General features: G+C 43.3%; 1 protein-coding gene across 2 annotated transcripts in view; it reads left to right on the top strand.

The window, feature by feature from the left end:
* The window catches only part of APBA1 (amyloid beta precursor protein binding family A member 1), a 123842-nt gene that overhangs the window by 96146 nt on the left and 5753 nt on the right, over nucleotides 1–21943 (top strand). Inside the window, exons 6-12 of one of the 2 annotated variants that reach the window (XM_060237439.1) lie at nucleotides 3107–3139; nucleotides 4546–4632; nucleotides 12647–12832; nucleotides 13339–13518; nucleotides 13969–14181; nucleotides 17203–17322; nucleotides 18875–19015. In XM_060237439.1, the coding sequence (XP_060093422.1) occupies nucleotides 3107–3139; nucleotides 4546–4632; nucleotides 12647–12832; nucleotides 13339–13518; nucleotides 13969–14181; nucleotides 17203–17322; nucleotides 18875–19015 (960 nt within the window). The remainder of the gene's footprint in view (nucleotides 1–3106; nucleotides 3140–4545; nucleotides 4633–12646; nucleotides 12833–13338; nucleotides 13519–13968; nucleotides 14182–17202; nucleotides 17323–18874; nucleotides 19016–21943) is intronic. The other variant, XM_060237440.1, reaches the window with a different exon arrangement.

The raw sequence follows: 21943 nt of genomic DNA, 5'->3' as shown, positions 1-21943 counted from the left end.
AAATTTAAATTGAGGAGTTTTTTATTCCATTTTAGTTTTGACCTTCATTGTTGAAGTTTTTGGAATCTGTTAAGTATGGAATAGAATTGTAAATGCTGTAGGATTTTTGTTATCTATCTTAGGGGAGGGACGATGGCTCAGTGGTAGAGCATCTGCTTGGGAAGCAGAAGGTCCCAGGTTCAATCCCTGACATCTCCAAAAAAGGGTCCAGGCAAATAGGTGTGAAAAACCTCAGCTTGAGACCCTGGAGAGCCGCTGCCAGTCTAAGAAGACAATACTGACTTTGATGGACCAAAGGTCTGATTCAGTATAAGGCAGCTTCATATGTTCATATGTTATATTCAGTGATACTTGGCTCTGCTTAATTAGCAGACAGAGCACTAACCAACTGGACAGAATACGAACCAATCCATAAAAAGATCCAACCAATACTAACATATACATAAGCATATATTTATAAACAAATTAGTTTGCTGAGATTGCTAAATCTTTGAAAAGTGATGTTTAGTGAATTTTGACTTTATTTCAAATTAGGCACACTTGGTATCAATGTGATCTGAAAGTACACAGATTTGGCTGCAGTCCAATATAGCAAAAGTATGTCCATGATTTTTTTTAAAGCGCAATTTCCATTTTATTTTTTAAAGCCAGTTTATTAGTTATTTGCTGTATCAAAGGAAGGAATGAGGCAAACATTTAATCAATAGAAATTGCCTGAACTTACTTTTCTTCTCTTTTTTTGTATTGTTTCCTCATGGTTCTGTTTGATAAATATCTTGTTAGACTCTGAAGTTGGGTTCATATTTTTGTGTGTGAAAATAAGGTGAAATTATTCAAATATTCAGTGACTTTCTGCTGAAATCCTCATCAGCTTCATTTCCATTGTATTTGGTGCAAATTCTTTGTTGGTCTCTTCATTAGTTTCCTACTTGGCCAAAAGACAATGGGGGCTGCAGCTTAATTGACAGGTCAGAGATGACATTAGCACTAATTTGATGAGCCAGTTGACAGCATGGATGCAGGAGATTATTGTTGCTCACTCCTGAAGTTTCAAGAGACAAGCTGAGAGGATTGCTTACATCCAAGAAAACTGATCCAAGGTTCTCATTCCCTTTAGGGCATCTCAGAAGCCCGCAAGGGGTGTTCATGTAGACTTGGCACTTCCATTCATATTAAGAAGACTGCTTCCATTGTGAGAACTCTGTGAGCATATCAGAACTTCTGTGCAGAAAATAGAGTTGAACCTCTAGACTGGTGCTGGGGAATGGGCAAACAGAAGAGACGATGGTAAAGCACCAGTGTTATCTCTCTTCTTTTTTTTTTTTGCACCCTTTGATGTGCACCTGCATCTTTGCATACTGTCCATGGGAGCCCCGTTCTCCTGCCCATGCTGTCTTCCTGGACCATCCCTCACCTTCATACTTGGAGACCACACCTTATACACCCTTTTTCCAGGGAAGGGGGAATAAAAGCATCACTATGCAACATATGTCAAGTTCAGCATTAACAGATACTGAATGACAGGCAAGGAACTGGAAACATCAGTTCTAGCTAAAGTGATTTGCCTCATTTGCCTTATGATTGGCACATGCCTCCTTATTTTAACCCTTTTGCTTTAAGATCTGGAAATATTTTTGACAGCAAGGAGGCTGTGAGGCTTTAAACTATATATGGTTAGTGTCATTATAAGTATGTATTTTTATTTTATATGCCCTTTGCAATTAAGAATAAGACTATCAGAGTGTCACAGACAATTTAACGTAAAGACTTCAATAACAAGTTTTCTCAGTGGTAGATTTTGTGCTCCAGCAATTTTCTCATTTTAGTGAATAGTCCCCTAGATAACATTTTCAGTACTTTGTTCTGGTTTTAACTAAAACCTAGCACTGTATGTATCACTTCTGCTGATGGTCTCAAGTGGCTGAATGCAAAACATGAGCACTGCAAGTTATGGCTGCTCTTTCTCTGGGCTTATAGCTGCTAGTTGTTTATTGGATACTTGGCATAATGTACAGTGGGCTTCTTTATGTGCACTAAAATACCTCCATAGAGAGATCCTGTGACTGCCACCACAGAGCCAGCATGTTGTGGTTAGAATGTTGGGACTAAGATTTGGGAGACCCAGGTTCAAACCCCAACACTGACAGGAATCTTACTGGGCCAGTTACTCTCTCACAATCAAACTTACTTCACAGAGTGGTGGCTGTAAAGATAAAATGGAGGAGTGAAGGGTGTTGTAACCACTTTGGGTTTTCACTGGAGGAAAAATTGGTAAAAATAGCTGAATAAATAAAATAAATAAAGTAGTGAGGATTAAACAGATTTTCGGCCACATTTCCCATAACCAAGGAGCCATACTTCTTCTCTGTCAGATTCATTCAAAATCTGTGCAGTTTATATGCTACACATTAGCCTAAATATACATATGTGGTTGCAGACCAGTCAAATGTCCAATCTAATAACTGGTCTGTCAATTGTGGTTGCCATGGGGAGGCTGCTTGGAACATCATTTGTGTGATGTCTGCTCCTTGTGAGTATTGTGTGTAGAGCAGCTTGCAACATTAATGACTCCCTCTACCCTCCCTCACCTTTGCAAGATGGAGAGGTTCTGCATGACTGCCAGGATTATATGACAGTTGAATAGAAATCCTGCTTGGTAGTGGAAGGAAAATCCATGCCACATACCACCCAGCTAGAAAATGTTTCATTCAGATGTTTCATAATCAAGTCTTTATTATTTTTACAGGGCTTACTTCAGAATTACTAGTCTAGGATTGAGTGTGTCAGTGTATTAGGGCTTGAATGCCTTTCTTGTTTCTGCTGATTTAATAAAGGATATTTCTCTTGTCTTCAGTGTAGCGACAGCTGAATTAAATCTTAGTAGAATCTCTGTTATACTTAAAATGTTTCCTTTGATCCATCTCTCTCTCTCTCTCCCCCCCTCTCTCTCTCCCCCTCCCCATGTGACCTTTAAAATATAAAACAGAACTAAAGTTCAAGTAGGTGATAGTCACAATCCTGATGTTCTAGATCCCTACTTGACTTGACATCTCTGCAGGTTCCTTTCTAACCGTTCTCCTGTCTCTGTTTATTCCATGCTAAGCAGATGGCCCAGAAATTAGCCAAAAGCAGGAAGAAGGTGCAGTACAACCTCATCAGCTTGATGTTATGCCTGGGTTGTTTGTTTGTTTTTTGTTTATTTATTTTTAGCATTTCTTGCTTTTTTCTTTTTCTTTTTAAAAATTTTCTGTATCCAGCAAGTTTTTTTTCTTCCAATTTGTTTGAGACATCATATAAATTGACACCTCAACCAACCAGCTGCCTGGTTTGCTCTTCTTTGTTGCTTATCATTATCCATTTCATGTTAGAATGACAGTAGGGTAATGAATGGATTTAAACAAATGAATAATAGACTGTTCCCAAATGTATTTTCCAAATGCAGAGCTGTTGGGTATAGGTTCTAATTAAATTATGTGCTTTAAAAACCCATACATTTTCTTGCTACTTAGTATTAGAATGGTGTTTCACTTGATTTATGGATGTGTCAAATTGCTGGATGCAAAAAAGCTTACTATGTACACAGAACTACATACTAAGATTACTAAAACACCTCAATTTGGGATTTTAATGGAGTTTTACATGGTTCTTAAAAATTTGATGGATCTTTAAGATATTTAATGTACAAAATTGTGCTTGTTCAGTCTCTGCAGTGGGTCAATACTTGTAATACTTCTGTTGTCTGTCCAAAGAGTCCTTCATACCCAGAATTGTATTGTCTATTCTTTATTCCCTGCCCGTAGTAAAATTAATTTTTTAAAAAAACCATTTTATGTGGTCTTTGTGATTATCTCCTTTTAAAACTTTTCAAATAAAGTCTGCCATCAAAGGGCTCCTGTTAAAATGAAATAAATATAAGAACATTCATTCGTATAAAAACAGAATAACATGCATTAGAAATGGGGACCCAGTTATGTAAAAATTCTTCACCTTAATATAAAAGGGGAATGAGTAGCAGGCACATATTTGGCCACTCCATCTGTCCCCAAGGGTGAATTTACAGTACAATCAGTCCACTTCCCTAGTTTTATCTGTATCTAGGTACTCCCTGAACCCACTAATCACTTCCCAGTCAATAAATTGTAGGTTCAAGAAGGTCCCATTATAGATGAACTTAATATTGTGCTGGATGATTCAGTATTTTAGGACTACAGAGAAAGAGGAGTGGAGAGAAGCAGGTGAGAATACTTTTATCTAGCTTCTCTTTCACATCAGAAAGATAAATGTTTGTAGAATGAATGTTGGTGGTTGAGACAATTAACAATTTGCACACAGTACTGCACTCTTAACTCACATTTCATACCTATATATACCTTTCATACCTTTGTGCTTACCTTTAGCTTCTGCAGTCTAATACTACATGTTTGCATTGCTCTGCTGGTGACTATAACTTGTTGCTTATTTGATCTGTTATCTAACCTCTCTGTTTTAAGGAGTCTCCTCAAATCTTTTTTAAAAAATTCTGATTAAGATTTACTTTAATTGCAGGCTCCTGAAGGTGAATCTCAACCCATGACAGAAGTTGACCTCTTCATTTCAACACAGAGAATAAAAGTGCTGAATGCAGATACACAGGTACAACAACCAGTGATAATTTTGCTGAAATCCAACAGTATTGCTTTATTGATATATCTCTCATTGGCTTGTTTTCATTTGTTACTGGCATGATCCCGGAGTTCACACATTTTAGATCTTTGGTGAGATGCTGGAGATTGACAATAATCCATTTCTTCTCTAACCTTTTGCAAAGGGAGAGAAAAACAACACTGGGTTTTTATTTACTTATCTTATGGGTTATGTAATTCCCACAATTTTGCAGCCACACACTATTAGAAAGCTTAACAGCTGAACTGAGGTGTTCTGAGACTGTCTCAAGGCAACTTAATGCTCATGCCTATATCATTCCTTCGCCTGATGAAGTATGCATGCATACGAAAGTTTACATTCTGAATAAAATTTTGTTGGTCTTAAAGGTGCTACTGGACTCCAACTTCAGCCTATAGCAGGTGTTATGATCCTACGCCTATTGTGGCCTACAGGCTCCAGAGAAGTCTGTATTAGAGTAGCATCAAGGCCTATATTTCCAAGGATCCTTTCTGTCCTTCTGATTGGGTGGGCAGACATTCTGGAGGGAAAACTTGCCCAATGGAGAATAAAGGAGTGGAACTCCAGAAGGAAAGGATAAGAGGCCTAGCTAGAGAGGAGGAAGTGTTCTCTCTGGAAAGGCTGAGCTGGAGAGAGACTGCAACAGGAGAGTTCCCTCATACAAAGAGGGCTGGGTGAGTTGTAAGCAAAAAGAGAGTATATGTATAGTTAGTCACGTCAGGACTTTTATTTTCTTCACTGTTGCGCTAATAATTAAAATCCACTTGTTTGTTCTTGAGCACTTACAATAAACATTATTGTTATACTACCTCTTTAGTCATGGGAGAAGATATTTTCTAAGAAGGAAGACACGGGTCAAGTGGGTACTCTGGGCCCTCCCAGACAGATCCTTACCAGAGTGGTGGCAGCCTGTAAAGACCCTCCCTGGTCCCCTGCATTGTGACAGCAAGTCATATGTTCAATCTGGTTTTCTGCAATTAATAAAACAGCCTCCTTCAAAATTTCAAAGGATGGCTCACCACCTCAAGGAGCCTGTTCCATCAAGTGGGAACATTCACAGAAAAAAAACAAGGGGTTCTTGTCAATGCCAGTCACCTTAAATGAGGAAACAACCAGAAATGAGCAAGCTGAAAACCAGAGCTGACTATAGAAGGGCATCACTCTGTTTAGGATTGTAGTTAGAAACATCTGTAGGACCAGGGAACCAGTTAAGATGATCATCTTCTGAGGGATAAGATGGATTCCTGAAAGACCTCTGGGTGTTTTTTGCAAATAGCATTGCTCCTCTGGCTGAAGCCCTGGATGATCTTTGAAACAGAGAAATAACCTCAGTGGCTGACATGATTATTGCTCAGTGCCTTCTACCATCTCTATGAAAGTGCTAAGTGAGATCATCTTGTGGAATCTATTTGGCTCCTTGGTTTTTGAGAAGTTGAGACAACTTGTGAGGTGGTGAAAGTTCAGAATGAGTGCAAAGTGAGAAGTGCTAAGTGAGATCATCTGAAAATAATCTGTAAATTATATTCTTTGGCATATTGAAGGAACATAGAGATATAAACATTTTTGTTTTCTACAAGCAAAGTTGTGAGTATATGCAATACTTTAGAAAGAGAGCAGCAAACTGTTACAGTACTATGCTACCTTAGCACATTTTCTTCAGAACCTTTACAGCTCCAGTTTGGGAGCAGACTTGATTACAGCCAATAAATTGAAGCCCAGTCTAGAGACCAGGGGGTGTAGCAGTTAGAATGTCAGACTGGCATCTGGGATTCCCTTATCTGAATCCCCACTCTGCCTCCACAGAATTTTACTGTAGAGAAGGGTGAGGTATAAATGAAAGCTTAGCTTTTAAAGTCTTTAAAAACACCCTGGGCTAGGGTATCTAAAGGACTTCCTATCCCCATTACTAGTTTTAAGGCCTTCTTCAGAAGCTCTGCTCCCAGGTTCCTTCACCTTCAGAGGTGAGATGCATAATATCTGCAGACAGAGCTGTTTCTGTTATGGCATGTCACCTTTTGAAATCCAGCTGTTCAGCTTCAGGCACCAAGCAGATATGTTCTTAATTGTCTCTTTTGTTGTTGATTCCCACCCCCGCCCTAGTCCTTCTTTCTGACCATGGCCATGTTATAAGCAATGATGGATTTATGTGTCAGTTTCATAGAACATAGGCTCTTGTTTATGTGTCTCTGTTCCCCATGCCTTTGGATTTTTTTACCAAACAGCTAATTCCTTTGAATCTTCTTCATGGTCTCTGTGCTTCACACTCATGGGTTAGAGCGCCTGTGCCGATCCCCGAACCAGTACCTAAAAAGCCTGGGATTTTTTCGTGCCCAGCACCAACGGGCATGCACAGGCATCCCAGTGCGCATGCTCGCCGGCGCCAGCGCGAGGATCCCACCAGTTCCTTTCTGACCGCTGCACTGTGAGGATCTCCTTTCGTGTCCCCAGTCAGTAAAGTAATCTTAGGATTGCCTTTCTTGTTGTATACAGCCCGTTTGTTATTTTCTTAGTGTAGTTAGTTAGTTGTTAGATAGTTAGTGTTGTAAAAAAAAAATGTTGGACTTGCCCTTCGGGGCCCAGTTTTCCCCCGTTTTTCCCCTCAGAGGCTTTCCTGGGTGGGTTTTTTCCTTGGCGTCTATGGAAAGACATTCGGGGTTTTTTAAGAGGTGCTGCTCCTATGGGAAGAAGATTCCCCCCCCACCCCGACGGCCATTCCCTCTGTCTCCTTTGTTTGGGCGAGGGACATCGTGTGGATTCTTGCTCGCACTGCCTGAGTTTTTCCAAACAAACTCGCAAGAATCGAGCGGCGAGGCTTTCGGCTGCGTGGGTTGAGTCGGCACTTGGTCCTCAAAAGATGGCATCGGGCCCATCGGTACCAATGGGAGAGGCCGCGGCCCCGATGGTCACATCGGCCAATACATCGCCGATCAGAACCGAGATGCCAGTCAAGCATGGGCGTTCCACAAAGCGACCTTCTGAAGGGTCAGTGGATACCCCAGCTAAGAAGCGTCGGGATGACTCGGGGACCCGATCATCCACACCGAAGAAGGTGAAATCTAGGAGAAGCGGAAGAAGAGATCGTCCCGCACTCCTTCCCCTTCTCATGACGCTTCGACATCAATATCGACCACTCCACCGAGGAAGATCTTGGCGTCCCCACATCGTAGCCCTTCGGTGTCGAGAGGCAGTGCTTCGCAGCAATTGTGTCTATTGGCATCGGAGCAAGAGATCGACCTCACTCAGCACTCGGGGTCAAGGCGTCGCAGTGAGAGTGACTTTGTCTCGGAGATGGAGGTGTCAGCACCGATAGAGCCGTTGGCACCGCTGGATCAGGCAAGAGGTCGGAGAGAGCTGGAACTGACCACCGTAGCTCGCCATTTCCCAACGCTTCCACCATGGGAGCAGTGCCAGTGGCCTCCCTACGCCTATCCATACCCGACGTACTAGTGGTACCCCCCTCAGGAGTTTGCAGACTGGAACCAGCAATCCGAGGCATCCCATGTGTCGAGGCTTTCCCAGCATTCTAGGAGGCGTCCCTCGGCATCGATGGCCATCCTGCCCGAAAGATGCAGTGTGGTGGTGGAGGAAGTCCAGCCTAGGTCGTCGTTGTCGATCTGGTTACCCGTCAGAGAGTCAACGCTGGTGCTCTCGGAACATTCTTTGAGGAGAGAGTCTTCATCGTCGGACTCCGAGGTCGGTACCGACGATCTGGACAGGGCTTTGGAACCTTCGCCAGTGTCTCATACCGCTGAGGATCTTCCCATTTCACCATCGGAGGATCTAAAGTCATATGGGGACCTGGTGAAGAGGATGGCACTCTCCCTCTCTCTCCCGGTGACTCAACCGCAACCCGTTGTAGACGACACCGTATTCAACATCATGCAGCGAGATGCATCTACAGCGGTTGCCCTGACTGTTACGAAGGTCATCTTACAGGCGGTGAAGGAGCCCTGGGCGAAGCCTGCTTCTACACCTGTGTCATCAAGAAGGTTGGACCACATGTACCGCGTCCAAGAGGCCGGTGCTGAATTTCTCTTCATGCATCCAAAGCCCAATTCGGTGGTCGTATCCTCCTCGTCAAAGGCCCACAAGACGCACTCCTCTCCACCAGACAAGAAGGGAAAGAAGCTGGACAATGTTGGGAGGAAGTTTTACTCTGCTGGGGCGCTGGGAGTAAAGGTATCTAACTATGCTGCGTGCATGGCTAGATACCAATACTCAGTGTGGGAACAACTTACCCCCCTCTTGTCTTCCCTGAGTGAGGAGAAGAGGTCTGCTGCAAAGAAGTTGAAGAAGGAAGGCTTTGCTGTAGCCAAACAACAACTGGCTGCAGCAAAGCATATAGTGGACATCTCAGCAAGAACCATCACTTCTGCTGTCTGCCTCCACCTCCACTCGTGGCTCAGGTCAACAACCCTCCAGCGGGACACCAGGGCCTTCGTTGAAGATCTGCCCTTTGAGGACGAAGGCCTCTTCAGCTCGACCACCAACAATGCACTCCAGGAAATGGATAAAAGCATAAAAACTTCCAGGAACCTGGGTGTCCCGGCGTCTTCCAGAGCTACGAAACCAAAACAGTGGAACAAACCTTGGTCAAAGAAGCCATATCAAAAGTTCTCCCCGGAACAGCAGTGGAGACCTCGCTCTGCTCAACCTGAGAGTAGGTCCCCACACAGGGGGAACAATAGAAACAGCTACGCTTCTGCACAGACCACTGGCAAGTCCAAGGGCGCTCGCCCTCAAAAGCAGGGCCTTTGACTTTCTGGTAGCACGCTTCACCATCCCCACTTCTTCGTCTATCCGCCTCCTCCCATTGCTGTCGGCCTGGGAGTCCATCTCTACAGACAGGTGGGCGCTTTCCATCATCGCGGAAGGCTACAAAATAGATTTTGCTCAGATTCCAAACCAATCTGTGGTAATCACCACACACCCTTCCCCATCTCTGCTGGCGGAGGTGAGCAACCTCCTACAGAAACACGCCATAGAATGGGTCCCGGTGGAGGCCAGGACGGGGGGGCTTCTACTCTCGTTACTTCCTGGTTCCCAAGCGGGACGGGAGTTTGAGACCAATCATGGACCTTCGGAATCTGAACAGGTTTATTCTGTACCAGACGTTCAGAATGTCCACTCTGCAAACAATTCTGCCCCTCATCAACCAAGGGGATGGGATGGCAACGCTGGACCTCAAGGATGCCTACTTCCACGTCAGCATCCATCCTGCGTTCAGACGTTTCCTTCAGTTTGCAGTAGGTTCTCAATACTTCCAGTACAAGGCCCTTCCATTTGGCCTGTCCACTGCACCTCGGGTGTTCACGAAGATGATGAGCGTTGTGGCTGCCCACCTCCGACTTCAAGGGATAGTCGTCTTTCCATACATCGACGATTGGCTCCTTGTGGCGGAGTCGAAGGAAAGTTTGTCAAACCATATTGCCACCACTCTTTGTCTTCTTCACACCTTGGGTCTGCAGGTCAATTTGGAAAAATCACACCTTACTCCATCACGGACAGTTCAGTTCATAGGGGCTTTGCTGGATACAAACCTTCATCGTGCTTTCCTGCCTCAGCAGAGAGTGATGGACATTATCAACCTTGTCGAACTTCTGCAGAGTTGAAAGTGGGGCACGGTGCAGCAGCTGCAGCGGATGCTGGGGCTGATGGCGGCGACTACAAGTGTGCTGATCTTTGTGAAGCTGAGGATGAGAGGCCTACAACTTTGGTTTCTTCGTCAGTTTCGACCATTAAGGAACTCACCTCGAAAGAGGTTTATAATTCCACCTGTGACACTTCAAACACTGCAGTGGTGGAAATCAAAGGACAACATTTGTCAGGGAAATCCCTTCCACCTACCTGTACCAACAGTGACGATCGCAGCAGATGCATCTTTATGGGGTTGGGGGGGGTCCACATGGACACTCTGTTTGTGGGGGGCCGTTGGCCTTTGAAATTGACTCATTGCCGTATAAATTACCTGGAACTGCTGGCAGTTCATTTTGCTCTTCGATCCTTCCACCCCATGGTGGCGGGGAAGTTTGTTGCTCTGCTTACGGACAATACCACTGCCCTGTGTTTCATCAACAGACAGGGAGGGACAGTTTCTCGATGGCTCTGTGTGCTGGCATTGGAACTGTGGTCGCAGTGCCTGGACCATGACATCTTTGTGAAGGCTACGCATCTCCCAGGGGTGCTCAACCTGCAAGCAGACTCCCTCAGCAGGGGTGCGGCTTCCCCTCATGAGTGGGAGATACAGTGGCGCTTCCTTTAACCCGTGTTTCAGCTCTGGGGGGTATCCTCAGGTGGACATCTTTGCCACAGCCGAGAACCAGAAGTGTCCTCTGTTCTGCTCCAGATGGGGCTCGGATCCAGAGTCGTTGGGAATCGGTCTGCTGTTCCCGTGGGAAGGTCGGTTCCTATATCTGTTTCCACCTCTGCCACTATTGACAAAGGTGGTCAACAAGATCGCAAGAGAGAGACCATGCTGCATCCTGGTGACTCCGTGGTGGCCTCGGCAGAACTGGTTCCCGATCTTGCTTCAACTGGCGAGGGGGGTCTTCTACCAGTTTCCTGCGGAACCGGATCTTCTGTCAGCTCAGGACGGTCATGTATTCCATCGCAGCGTGCCCCACCTGAAGCTGACAGTGTGGTTCATTGACCCTGTGAGTTCTCCAGCAGAGTCCAACACGTTTTCCTGAATAGCAGGAAGCTGTCTCCCGCGCTTCTTATGATAGGAAGTGGTGGAAGTTTCTTCAGTTTTTAGTTGATCCTACAGTTTCGCCCCAGAGGGTGGGACTGCCGGTTATTTTTGAGTTTTTGTTATCTCTGGTGGATGCTGGCCTTGTTTTTTCCTCCATTAAAGTTCATCTGGCGGCAATATCTGCATTCCATGAACCAGTGGAGGGGCATTCAGTTTTTGCACACCCTCATTCTAACCCATGAGTGTGAATGCACAGATGACCACTTGAAGATCTACAGTTACAGGTAAGCAACCTGTCTTTTTTGGCAATGTTCTCATGAGGCATTGTGTATTGTTCACCATTATATTACTGTACATTTTTTCTTTTTTTTTCTTTTTCACAACAGTAAGCTGTCTTGGGAGTTTTTAAACCGAGAGAGCAATATACAAATGTGTTGAGTAAATACCTGAAATGTTAGTTTGGAAAGGGAACATCAAATGCTACACTTTCAAAATGAATTCTAATAAGATTTAAATGTATGTTTTGTATAATGGAAAAGGCACTCTCAAAGTTAACATAGTTGGAAGTACACACAGGTTAACTTGACTATACTAGCAAGATTGCCTTTGACCCCTAATAAGGCAAGTTACCTAGCTTATGCATGGTGCAAAGAGGCCCAGAGATCCTCATCCTGACTTTGCTTGCTTCCATATGGAGCTCTTACTCTATATCTCCCTTCCTCCCAAATAGCAATGATTTTCAATTGGCCTGCTGAATGACATCATTTTTTTGGTTGTCCACCTTTTGAATTTTTCCCTGCTTAGCTTCTGGTTTTCTCAAATATCATACACAAACTGGTATGGGGGGATAGCTGAATGAGGAGATTGTTGCTGAGAAGATGTAGATTTTCCCCATCTTCCTGCCTACATCCAGTGCCATTTCCAGAGATGGAATTAAACTAGGAGGCCAGGGGAGGACTAGTGAAGCAGATCCTGTCCCATAGCTCTCTTACCCAACACATGCTTTGCTGCTGAAAACTGACAGGAGAGCATGGGAGAATTCTCTGTGTCTTCCATTTGGCTTGTGGCAGTTGACCATGCAGCAGGTCTATCTTAGTAACAGATTATTTCCTATGCTTTGTTATTATCATGGTTCAGATCCAAAATACCAAGGACTGGTAGGAACTTCTTGTTGCTTTCCTAGAAAGTGATTTAATTTTTTTTTTCATTCATGGAGTCTAAATTGCTGCATGTACTAAATGTCTGTTGTATGTTAATGCTAAATAGCCTAATACAATGGTTTGTCTTCTTTAGGAAACTATGATGGATCATCCTCTGAGGACCATTTCCTACATTGCAGATATTGGGAATATAGTTGTGTTGATGGCCCGCAGGAGAATGCCAAGATCTAATTCCCAAGATAATGTGGAAGCATCTCACCCCTCCCAGGATGGGAAGAGGCAGTATAAAATGATGTGCCATGTTTTTGAATCTGAGGATGTAAGGAGAGTTTTTGTTATTGGTACCCCTTCATTTAAAAAATTTACAAAAACAGAAACATAATTTGGAATTCTTAGGTCAGTTCGTCAAAACAGGGTTGTATACTCTCCAATAAGACTACACAGGACTTTTGATATTATATTTCCCTATAGCTCAGTTATTTCCTGGAGGAGGATGCCCATGGCAGACTAGGAGTTAACAGTGGCTGAACATCTAAGGTCATTGTTAACTTCCTAAACCTGAGGCCCACTTGACAATTCTGTGGGCTTGACCCCTTATGGGCAGCAAAAATCCAATTGTTACTATATAAAAAGCCTAACTGATGTGCTGCAGCCAGCATATGGGTTCTGTGGTCATACCTCCACCTGCAGGTGGAGGCCAGTTTGAAAGTCCCTATTTTAAGTCCCCATTTTCAGCTCTCCCAGCTTTGACTTAATGTTATAAGTTAATTTGTTATAACTTATTTTAATGTGGCTACTTTTCTCTCCTTTTGGCACCTACCACAGGCACAGCTAATTGCACAGTCCATAGGCCAGGCATTTAGTGTGGCCTACCAGGAATTTCTAAGAGCAAATGGAATAAATCCAGAAGACCTAAGCCAGAAGGAATACAGTGACCTTCTCAACACTCAAGACATGTACAATGATGACCTGATCCACTTCTCTAAATCTGAGAACTGCAAGGACGTATGTTTTCATTTTAATAATGATATTGTTAGGCTAATAATCCCCTAGAGCAAGCTAATAACACCCATTACATAGTAATAACAATTACACAGCTATTAAGAGTTCCTTGTGAATGACTTTCAGCCATACAGAATGGAACAGTGTCTATCCTGCAGGAATATCAACAGCCATTTTTTTTTTTGCATTTTTCTCCCTTAAAAAAAAAACATGAATAAACAACCAGCGCTAAATTCATCAGCACTTCAGCTGATTGTCATATGCTATGTGCTGTCTTAAGAAACAGCTTTAAAATGTTTGGCATGCTGTACATCAGTTTAGTGTGACTAAAAATAAACAGTTAATGTAGTAAGCAGTTTCATTTTTGTGGACATAACGTTTGCATGTTCTGTGCATTTTGTAAAGAAAAATGGCCATTATTGGATGTTCTCAATATTTGTTCTTCTGATTCAGGTTTTCATTGAGAAACAAAAGGGAGAAATTCTGGGTGTGGTTATTGTAGAATCCGGATGGGGATCCATCTTGCCTACAGTTATTATTGCCAACATGATGCATGGAGGACCAGCTGAGAAGTCTGGGAAACTGAACATAGGGGACCAAATCATGTCAATCAACGGGACTAGTTTGGTTGGCCTTCCACTCTCTACATGCCAGAGTATCATAAAGGTACAGAAATAGCTCTTGATTTAAAACAGATTTCTGACTCTTGTCTTATCAACAAGGCTGTCTGCTCTGCAGCAGTCAAAAAAGTGAATGATAAGACACAGGGATGGCTTATAATCCTTGTTCATGGTGCTCTGCATTATAAGCCAGTGACTTTGTGGCCATTTCAGGTTCCTAGTCCTCATGCTCCCACCACTTTTTCTTTTAGTTTTGAACCAGATTTGCAACATGAGTATTTTACTGATGTCACCCTTTCTTTCATTCTCTGCCTTTCCCTCCCCCCATGGACAGGTATAGTTTGGTCTCTCCCACTAACTTGCCTCCATTTTTTACTTCCTCCTGAATCAGTGCTGCTATCTTGTTGCTATAGAGATTTTGCTGTATCCAGTATATGATGTCCTGCTTTTTACTGCAGCATTTGGCTGTTGTCATGGGTACTGCTGGGCATTTCTTAACAGAAAATGACCCAGAGATCAACAGAAATGCAGACTTGTTTGAAGGTTTGAGTGTTTACCTCTGAGCTTAATATGGAAGTACAAAAATTAAGTTGGCAACCAAGATGCTATATTATGTTGTTCAAGTAGATACCATGATGGTTAAAGAACACAGAAGTGCATTTTTTATTTTGAATAGACAACTGTATTATTGTTACTATATGAAATTCTACCCATCAACTTCATTATGGCCATTAAGAAATAGATCATAATATTTTTCCTGTTATTGCCCAGTTATGAAAGCACAGGGTGCAATCTTAATAATATGCATGATGTCACTTCCTAGGCAATCCTGTGTACACAAATTCTGCAGTGCTTAGCATTACCACCTTAGTTTGCAAATACAATAAATCCAGTATTTGCAGATTGGTCCACAGGAGCATATGTGCAAAAGAGCAGAGCAAGTACATTAGCTGTGGATATGCATTTGTAGTGATAGTCAGGAGTGGATTGGAAGTTGCAACCATGTTTGGGGGAGCTGTTCCATATTTTTGTTATTATATAGCTATTTTGTTCCATTGCTCAGTATCTGCTTCATGATCCATGCAGGTTGCTTTGTTTTTCCTATGCCTTTCAGTTCCAAGAAGTGTATGGAAGTCAAATTTGGATCTGCTGTGAATATGTAGTTTTTTATCCTTGCAGGGAACATCTTTTCTGCACTTCCAGGGCCCTAGCAAAACACACAAAGCTGTCATGGCCTTGAAATTTCCTTGAGTTTATATTATTTACTGATTATCCATAATGTCAAAAAAGAGGGCTTTTGTTGCATATACTGTTTGAAATTTGCCATTGTGTAACTCTCCCTTGGCAATTCGTGAGTTCTGATCTTAAATACCTTATTGTAGGGCTGCAAACCTTTCCTATTTGGCAGCCATTCAAGTGTCAGAATTAAACAGGGTGTGTGTGTGTGAGAGAGAGAGAGAGAGAGAAGTGCCATCATGTCACTTCTGACATGGTGGCCCTATGATCCAATGCCTTCCAAAATGTCCTATCATTTGCAGCCTTGCTCAGATCTTGCAACCTGAGAGCCATGACTTAACAGGCTCAAATTTATGTGTATGAGAAAAGTAATACATTGATATCAATTAAATATTTTATTTTTAAAATTTTAAAGTCCACTTTCTCATTGGAACTCAAGGTGGATTACACAGTGTAAATCAGTACAATCAAGAGGATGGAATGTCCAGTAAGCACTGCAATAGGATTACAATTGCAGAAATCTGAAACCAAGCAGAAAGCTAAAAACAGAATTTTTTTGAGAAATCTAAAAACAAAGCATGTGTGTTAATATGACATTAAATGGTGCAGAAATTATGAAGTAGGATAATACATGCAGCAACAAATAGTACATATTCTCTACATAGGGTATAATTCCTGGTTCTTTTGCCTTCTCTGAAGCATCTTTTTGAACCATTCTGTTATAGTATAGCCCTGTTATCTATGTAAGAATGTCCTCCTAAGTAGAAAGCAAGTGGACCATATTTTTATAGCTAATGATTTATGCTGTGCTGAGTTATTTTAAGACCGGCTATAATCTCACCTTTAAAAGCACAGTTTCTAAAAATAAAGTAGTTGGCTTTTTGTAGAGAGAAATGATGTGTGCTAGTAATGGAGTGCATGATACAAAGAGAAAAGAATGGACATATTGGTCTTTTCAGAGTTTGTACAATAAATGCATGTATATGTAGCACCATGGCTTTTTTTGAACAGAAACGCACAGGAACGCAGTTCCTGCTGGCTTGGCAGTGGGATGTAGCCTTATAGGCAAATGAGTTCCTGCTGGGCTTTTTCCACAAAAAAACCCCTGTGTGAAACAATGGTGACATCAGGGGGTGTGGCCAAATATGCAAATGAGTTCCTGCTGGGCTTTTTCCACACACAAAAAGTCCTATGTAGCACCTTTGTCTTTTTGACTGGGAAAGCTAACAGACAGCCATATGGTGCACAGATGATGTTTGAGTCTGGATCAGGTGATACATTTTGGACTATAAATAAAGCTCAGCCAACCCAAAGTGGAAGCTATGAAACAGAATGGAAATGTCTTAGGGCCTTGTGTTTCTCTGCACACCAGATGTCTGCTGAATGGCCTTTTCTCATCATCTCATGCTTGTATTTTATTTACTGTGTGTGCATCTCAGAGCCACACGCAGGCATCCTGGCAACCAGCCTCCATGCTTGATTAACAAGCAAGCTGAGCACAGTAGGTATATACACAGGCAGAGAGAGGAGTGAGACAATACTTTGCTGTTTGGTGCTCTCTGAGGCTCGTTTCACATATAGTCTTTGTGAACACTGATAGTTAGGTAAAAGTGCTGATAGGAAAAATCAACCATAAAGGGAAAGGTTAGATGTATGAATAAATCTGTGGTGGAAATAATCACTTAAGCAAATATTTTTTATTTAAAAAGACACTGGTATTAAGCAGGATACCACCAATCCTGGCAAATGTGCATCAAGTTGATAAGGAATTTATATCCATATTGATGTCCTGCCACAGTTTTGATGTAATCTCTGCTGTATTCTTTTTAAGGGTCTAAAAAACCAGGCCAGAGTTAAGCTGAATATAGTGAGATGTCCTCCAGTAACTACTGTCCTCATCCGAAGACCAGACCTCAGATATCAGCTCGGCTTCAGTGTACAGAATGGCATTGTAAGTAGTTTTCTTAACCAGTTACTTTGACACTCCATCTTTCACAAACATTTTTGTTTTTGCTTTAGAACGGGAGGAAAAATGGAAAATGAATTGAATTCAAAAGCATTGGGTCATATGTTTTTATCCACCTAATAAATCAAGACATGACATTTTGGAATCAGTGGACAAATACAGAAAACCATTTCACTGTGGGGCAGTATAATCCCGTGTGACTGGATATATTACATATGAAGTAGTTAAAAGGGTAATTTCCAGTGCTTAATCTGTGAAATCAGAAGTCCTGGGGCTCAAAACTGAGTAGAAGCTAGGTCCCTTAAGTCTTATGAGTGTGGAACAGGGCTAAGGTTATTCAGTAGAGTAAAAATGCACTGTAAAGATGCCCATATAATGCTAAAGTATCTAGTGATCTGATCACTGTGAATCTTGATGTCCTAAGGCTGGAGTCCTGATCATAATATGGAATTGACACATGGACAAAGGCAAAATCTGCAGATGTATCTCTAGGCAGAAAAGATGAATTCTTGTGTCTTTACATGGTCAGTGGTATCTTGCAATTTGGTTTTGTGTAACATACTTCCTTAAGAGGCCAGTGTCTCTAACTCATGGTATACATAGTCAAATGTTAATCTTTACACACTTTTGAAATTACCGCTATCTATTCCAGTTCTTACATGAAAGTGACTAGTTCATTTTACTACATGGCAGGAGATATTATTCAATTTGGATAGCCATGTATTTCCTATCATAATTTTGTGCAAGGGCAATGAATATATGATTGGCTTTTTCCATGGTATTGTCTTGATTGCCTTTCTGGTCAGTGCAATTTTTACTTGCTTTCACCCATTTTGGATCTTGTCTTTCATTCTTTTGTGCCATTAAAGGTTTTGAATCTGAATGCCAAATATTTCTAAGAAATATCACTTGAATTCTTTTAAAAATGGTTAGTTGTAGAAAAGTAGGATTTGATTTCCACAGTTGAGTGTTGATTTACACATACTTATACAGCATGCAGTGATTTCACTATGTGCTCTGGATCATACATTCATCTAGGCTGGTGCACAGTTTGCATAATGGAGGAGTAATACATAGAGAGATGCCCAGCCAAAATGTGGATGATGCAATATGAGCTATGTGGACTATTTGCTTACATGGTTTCTATCCCTCAATATGGATTTGGGTGTTGAAATAGTACAAATAGGGCCTCTGCCAGTATTAGCCTCCAGTGTGGAATACCAGGTTCATAAATTGTATGGTGGATGAGGGGGGAGCACACCACTTCTACACCTAGAGAATTGTGCCTGTTCTGGTAAATGTATGAACTAGGACGACTACTCTTCAGGGTAAGTTGCCTCCATTTAAAATATTGCAAAATACAACAGTACCTTCTGTGATACTGGATTCTGTGATACTGATGTTTATTTCACACATGCACGTGATCCTATCGTATTGCATCATCAAGGTTTCAAGCACGTGTAAACTTCTGGTTTGGTCTCTCTTTAACTGCGACATCTGCCATTGCAACTTCAATTGTTATCGTCTGATGTTCCAGATCTGTAGCCTTATGAGAGGAGGGATTGCAGAGCGAGGAGGAGTACGAGTGGGTCACCGGATTATTGAAATAAATGGGCAAAGTGTTGTAGCAACCCCTCATGAGAAGATTGTTCACATCCTCTCAAATGCTGTTGGTGAGGTAGGAGCTGGCAACTCTGAATTTCATTTATGAAAAATTGGTTTTGTTGCATTGTTTCCACCAGCCAAATTAAAGGCTGACAAATAAGAATGGTTTGGCTCTTAACTATGAAATGTGACTTTATAGCTTTTGGTGAGATTATCTGTTTGGTGCTGAGTGCTCATGGCTCCAGCTATGGAAACATTGATTCTATGTGTCCTGCCTATCTTCCAAAGAACTTAGGACAGGGGCGTTGAACTCATTTCTTATGAGGGCTGAATCTGACATAAATGGGACTTGGGGGAGGGGCATGCCATGTGTATTCTAAAATGTAATACCAGGTAGTGGAGATAGAAACTTTGTAAAGGATATGGAGAAACACAACAATTTTTTTTCTTAAAATAGAAACATTCTTAAACCTCTTGCAATGTTGTGTTTAAAATGGAAAGGTGGGGAAATAATGGGATTTAGCAATGCAATTTAAAAAATAAAACATCAGGAAAAAGCACAGGGATCACAGCAGAAGCGACACATAGAAACCAAAAATATAAAATGCTTTGGGCCAGGGGTCCCCAACCCCTGGGCTGCAGACTGGTACCGGTCTGTGGCTTGTTTGCAACTGGGCTGCAAAGCCTGACCACCCTGCAGCGCCGTACAGCCTCACCACCCTGCTCCCCCCTTGCGGTGCCTCCAGTATCCTCAGTTTTTACAATTTTAAGGCTGAGGAATGGGCGGTGAAGTGCCACCTTCCCCAGCTCTTTAAAGGCCGACCCACCCCACCCCCGCTGCCTTTCGGATGGGAAAACCACTGCAGCGGCGGCAAGCAACCCGCTGAAGAAGCAGCACTGCCCTTGCCTCCTTCCCACCCAGGAAGGAAGTGAAGAGGAGGCAAGGGCAGCACCGCTTCTTCAGTGAGTCCCCCGCCGCCGCTGCGGTGGTTTCCCCTGTTGCATAAATTGGCGGGGGGGGGCGGGGTGTCAGCCTTTAAAGAGCCAGGGAAGGCAGCACTTCACCGCCCCTTTCCTGGCCTTAAAATTGCAAAAATGGAGGATACAGGAGGCGCCACAAGGGGGGGGGCGGCCAGACTGCGCAGCGCTGCGGCCGGGCAATGAGGCTGCACAGCACCAGGGGTCAAGACAGGTTGCTTACCTGTAACTGTAGATCTTCAAGTGGTCATCTGTGCATTCACACTCATGGGTTAGAGCGCCTGCGCCGATCCCCGAATTGGTACCTAAAAACCCCAGGATTTTTTCACGCTCGGCACCAACGGGCATGCACAGGCATCCCAGTGCGCATGCTCGCCGGTGCCAGTGCGAGGATCCCGCCAGTTCCTTCCTGACCGCTGGAAGCCTCTACTGGAGGGAGACCGTCAGCAGTGGGGAAGGAGGGCGGGTAGTGTGAATGCACAGCTTCTTAGCCAACAAATAACACAGTTTAATAGTCTCAGTGAGCCATTTTGAAAGCCACTGAGATGAGATTCTGGAACCTAACTTAGGAGAAGCATAAGAAACAAAAAGATGCTGGTCCTCCTTACGAAAACTCTTGGAGCGACTCAAATAAAACAATAAGGCACACTTAGCATCAAAAGCATGCAACCTACGTTCCTCATCCAAGGAAGGTGTAGGATAAAACGTAGGCAACCAAACTTCTAAGTTAAGGTGAAACTGAGAAACCACCTTGGGGAGAAAGGAAATATCAGGAGCTAAGGACACTCCAGACTCCTGAAAAGCTAAATGTGGGTAGTCACAACACATAGCTGTGAGCTCCCCTGCACGGCGTGCTGATGTGATGGCTACCAAAAAAGGAGTCTTCCAAGATAGGAGCTGTAACGAGCATGTGGCCATCGGCTCAGAAGGACGCTGAGTCAACCTGTCCAACACTAGAGTCAAATCCCACAACTGTGGGGGTGATCTCGAAGGAGGATGAAGCCTAAGCAAACCCTTCAAAAATCTCTTAGAATGAGGGTGTGCAAAAACTGAATGCCCCTCCACTGGTTCATAGAATGCAGATATTGCCGCCAGATTAACTTTAATGGAGGAAAAAACAAGGCCAGCATCCACCAGAGATAACAAAAACTCAAAAATAACCAGCAGTCCCACCCTCTGGGGCGAAACTGTAGGATCAACTAAAAACTGAAGAAACTTTCGCCACTTCTATCATAAGAAGTGCGGGTGGACAGCTTCCTGCTATTCAGGAAAACGTGTTGGACTCTGCTGGAGAACTCACAGGGTCGACGAACCGCGCTGTCAGCTTCAGGTGGGGCACGCTGCGATGGAATACATGACCGTCCTGAGCTGACAGAAGATCCAGTTCCGCCAGAAACTGGTAGAAGACCCTCCTTGCCAGTTGGAGCAAGATCGGGAACCAGTTCTGCCGAGGCCACTATGGAGTCACCAGGATGCAGCATGGTCTCTCTCTTGCAATCTTGTTGACCACCCTTGTCAATAGTGGCAGAGGTGGAAACAGATATAGGAACCGACCTTCCCACGGGAACAGCAGACTGTCTCCCAACAACTCTGGATCCGAGCTCCCTCTGGAGTAGAACAGAGGACACTTCCGGTTCTCAGCTGTGACAAAGACGTCCACCTGAGGATACCCCCTAGAGCTGAAACACGGGTTGAAGGAAGCACCACTGTATCTCCCACTCGTGCGGGGAAGCCTCACCCCTGCTGAGGGAGTCTGCTTACAGGTTGAGCACCGGTGGGAGATGCGCAGCCTTCACAAAGATGTCGTGGTCCAGGCACTCCAACCACAGTTCCAGTGCCAGCACACAGAGCTGTTGAGAAACTGTCCCTCCCTGTCTGTTGATGTAACACAGGTGTCCTTTGATTTTCACCACTGCAGTGTTTGAAGTGTCCCCTATATGGGGACCTACTCTCAGGTTGGGCAGAGCGAGGTCTCCACTGCTGTTCCGGGGAGAACTTTTGATATGGCTTCTTTGACCAAGGT

The sequence above is a fragment of the Heteronotia binoei genome, chromosome 4 (assembly GCF_032191835.1).
Source record: "Heteronotia binoei isolate CCM8104 ecotype False Entrance Well chromosome 4, APGP_CSIRO_Hbin_v1, whole genome shotgun sequence".
NCBI lineage: Eukaryota > Metazoa > Chordata > Lepidosauria > Squamata > Gekkonidae > Heteronotia > Heteronotia binoei.
Note: the sequence above shows the minus strand (reverse complement) of the source record. Positions and strands in the feature narration are given on the sequence as shown.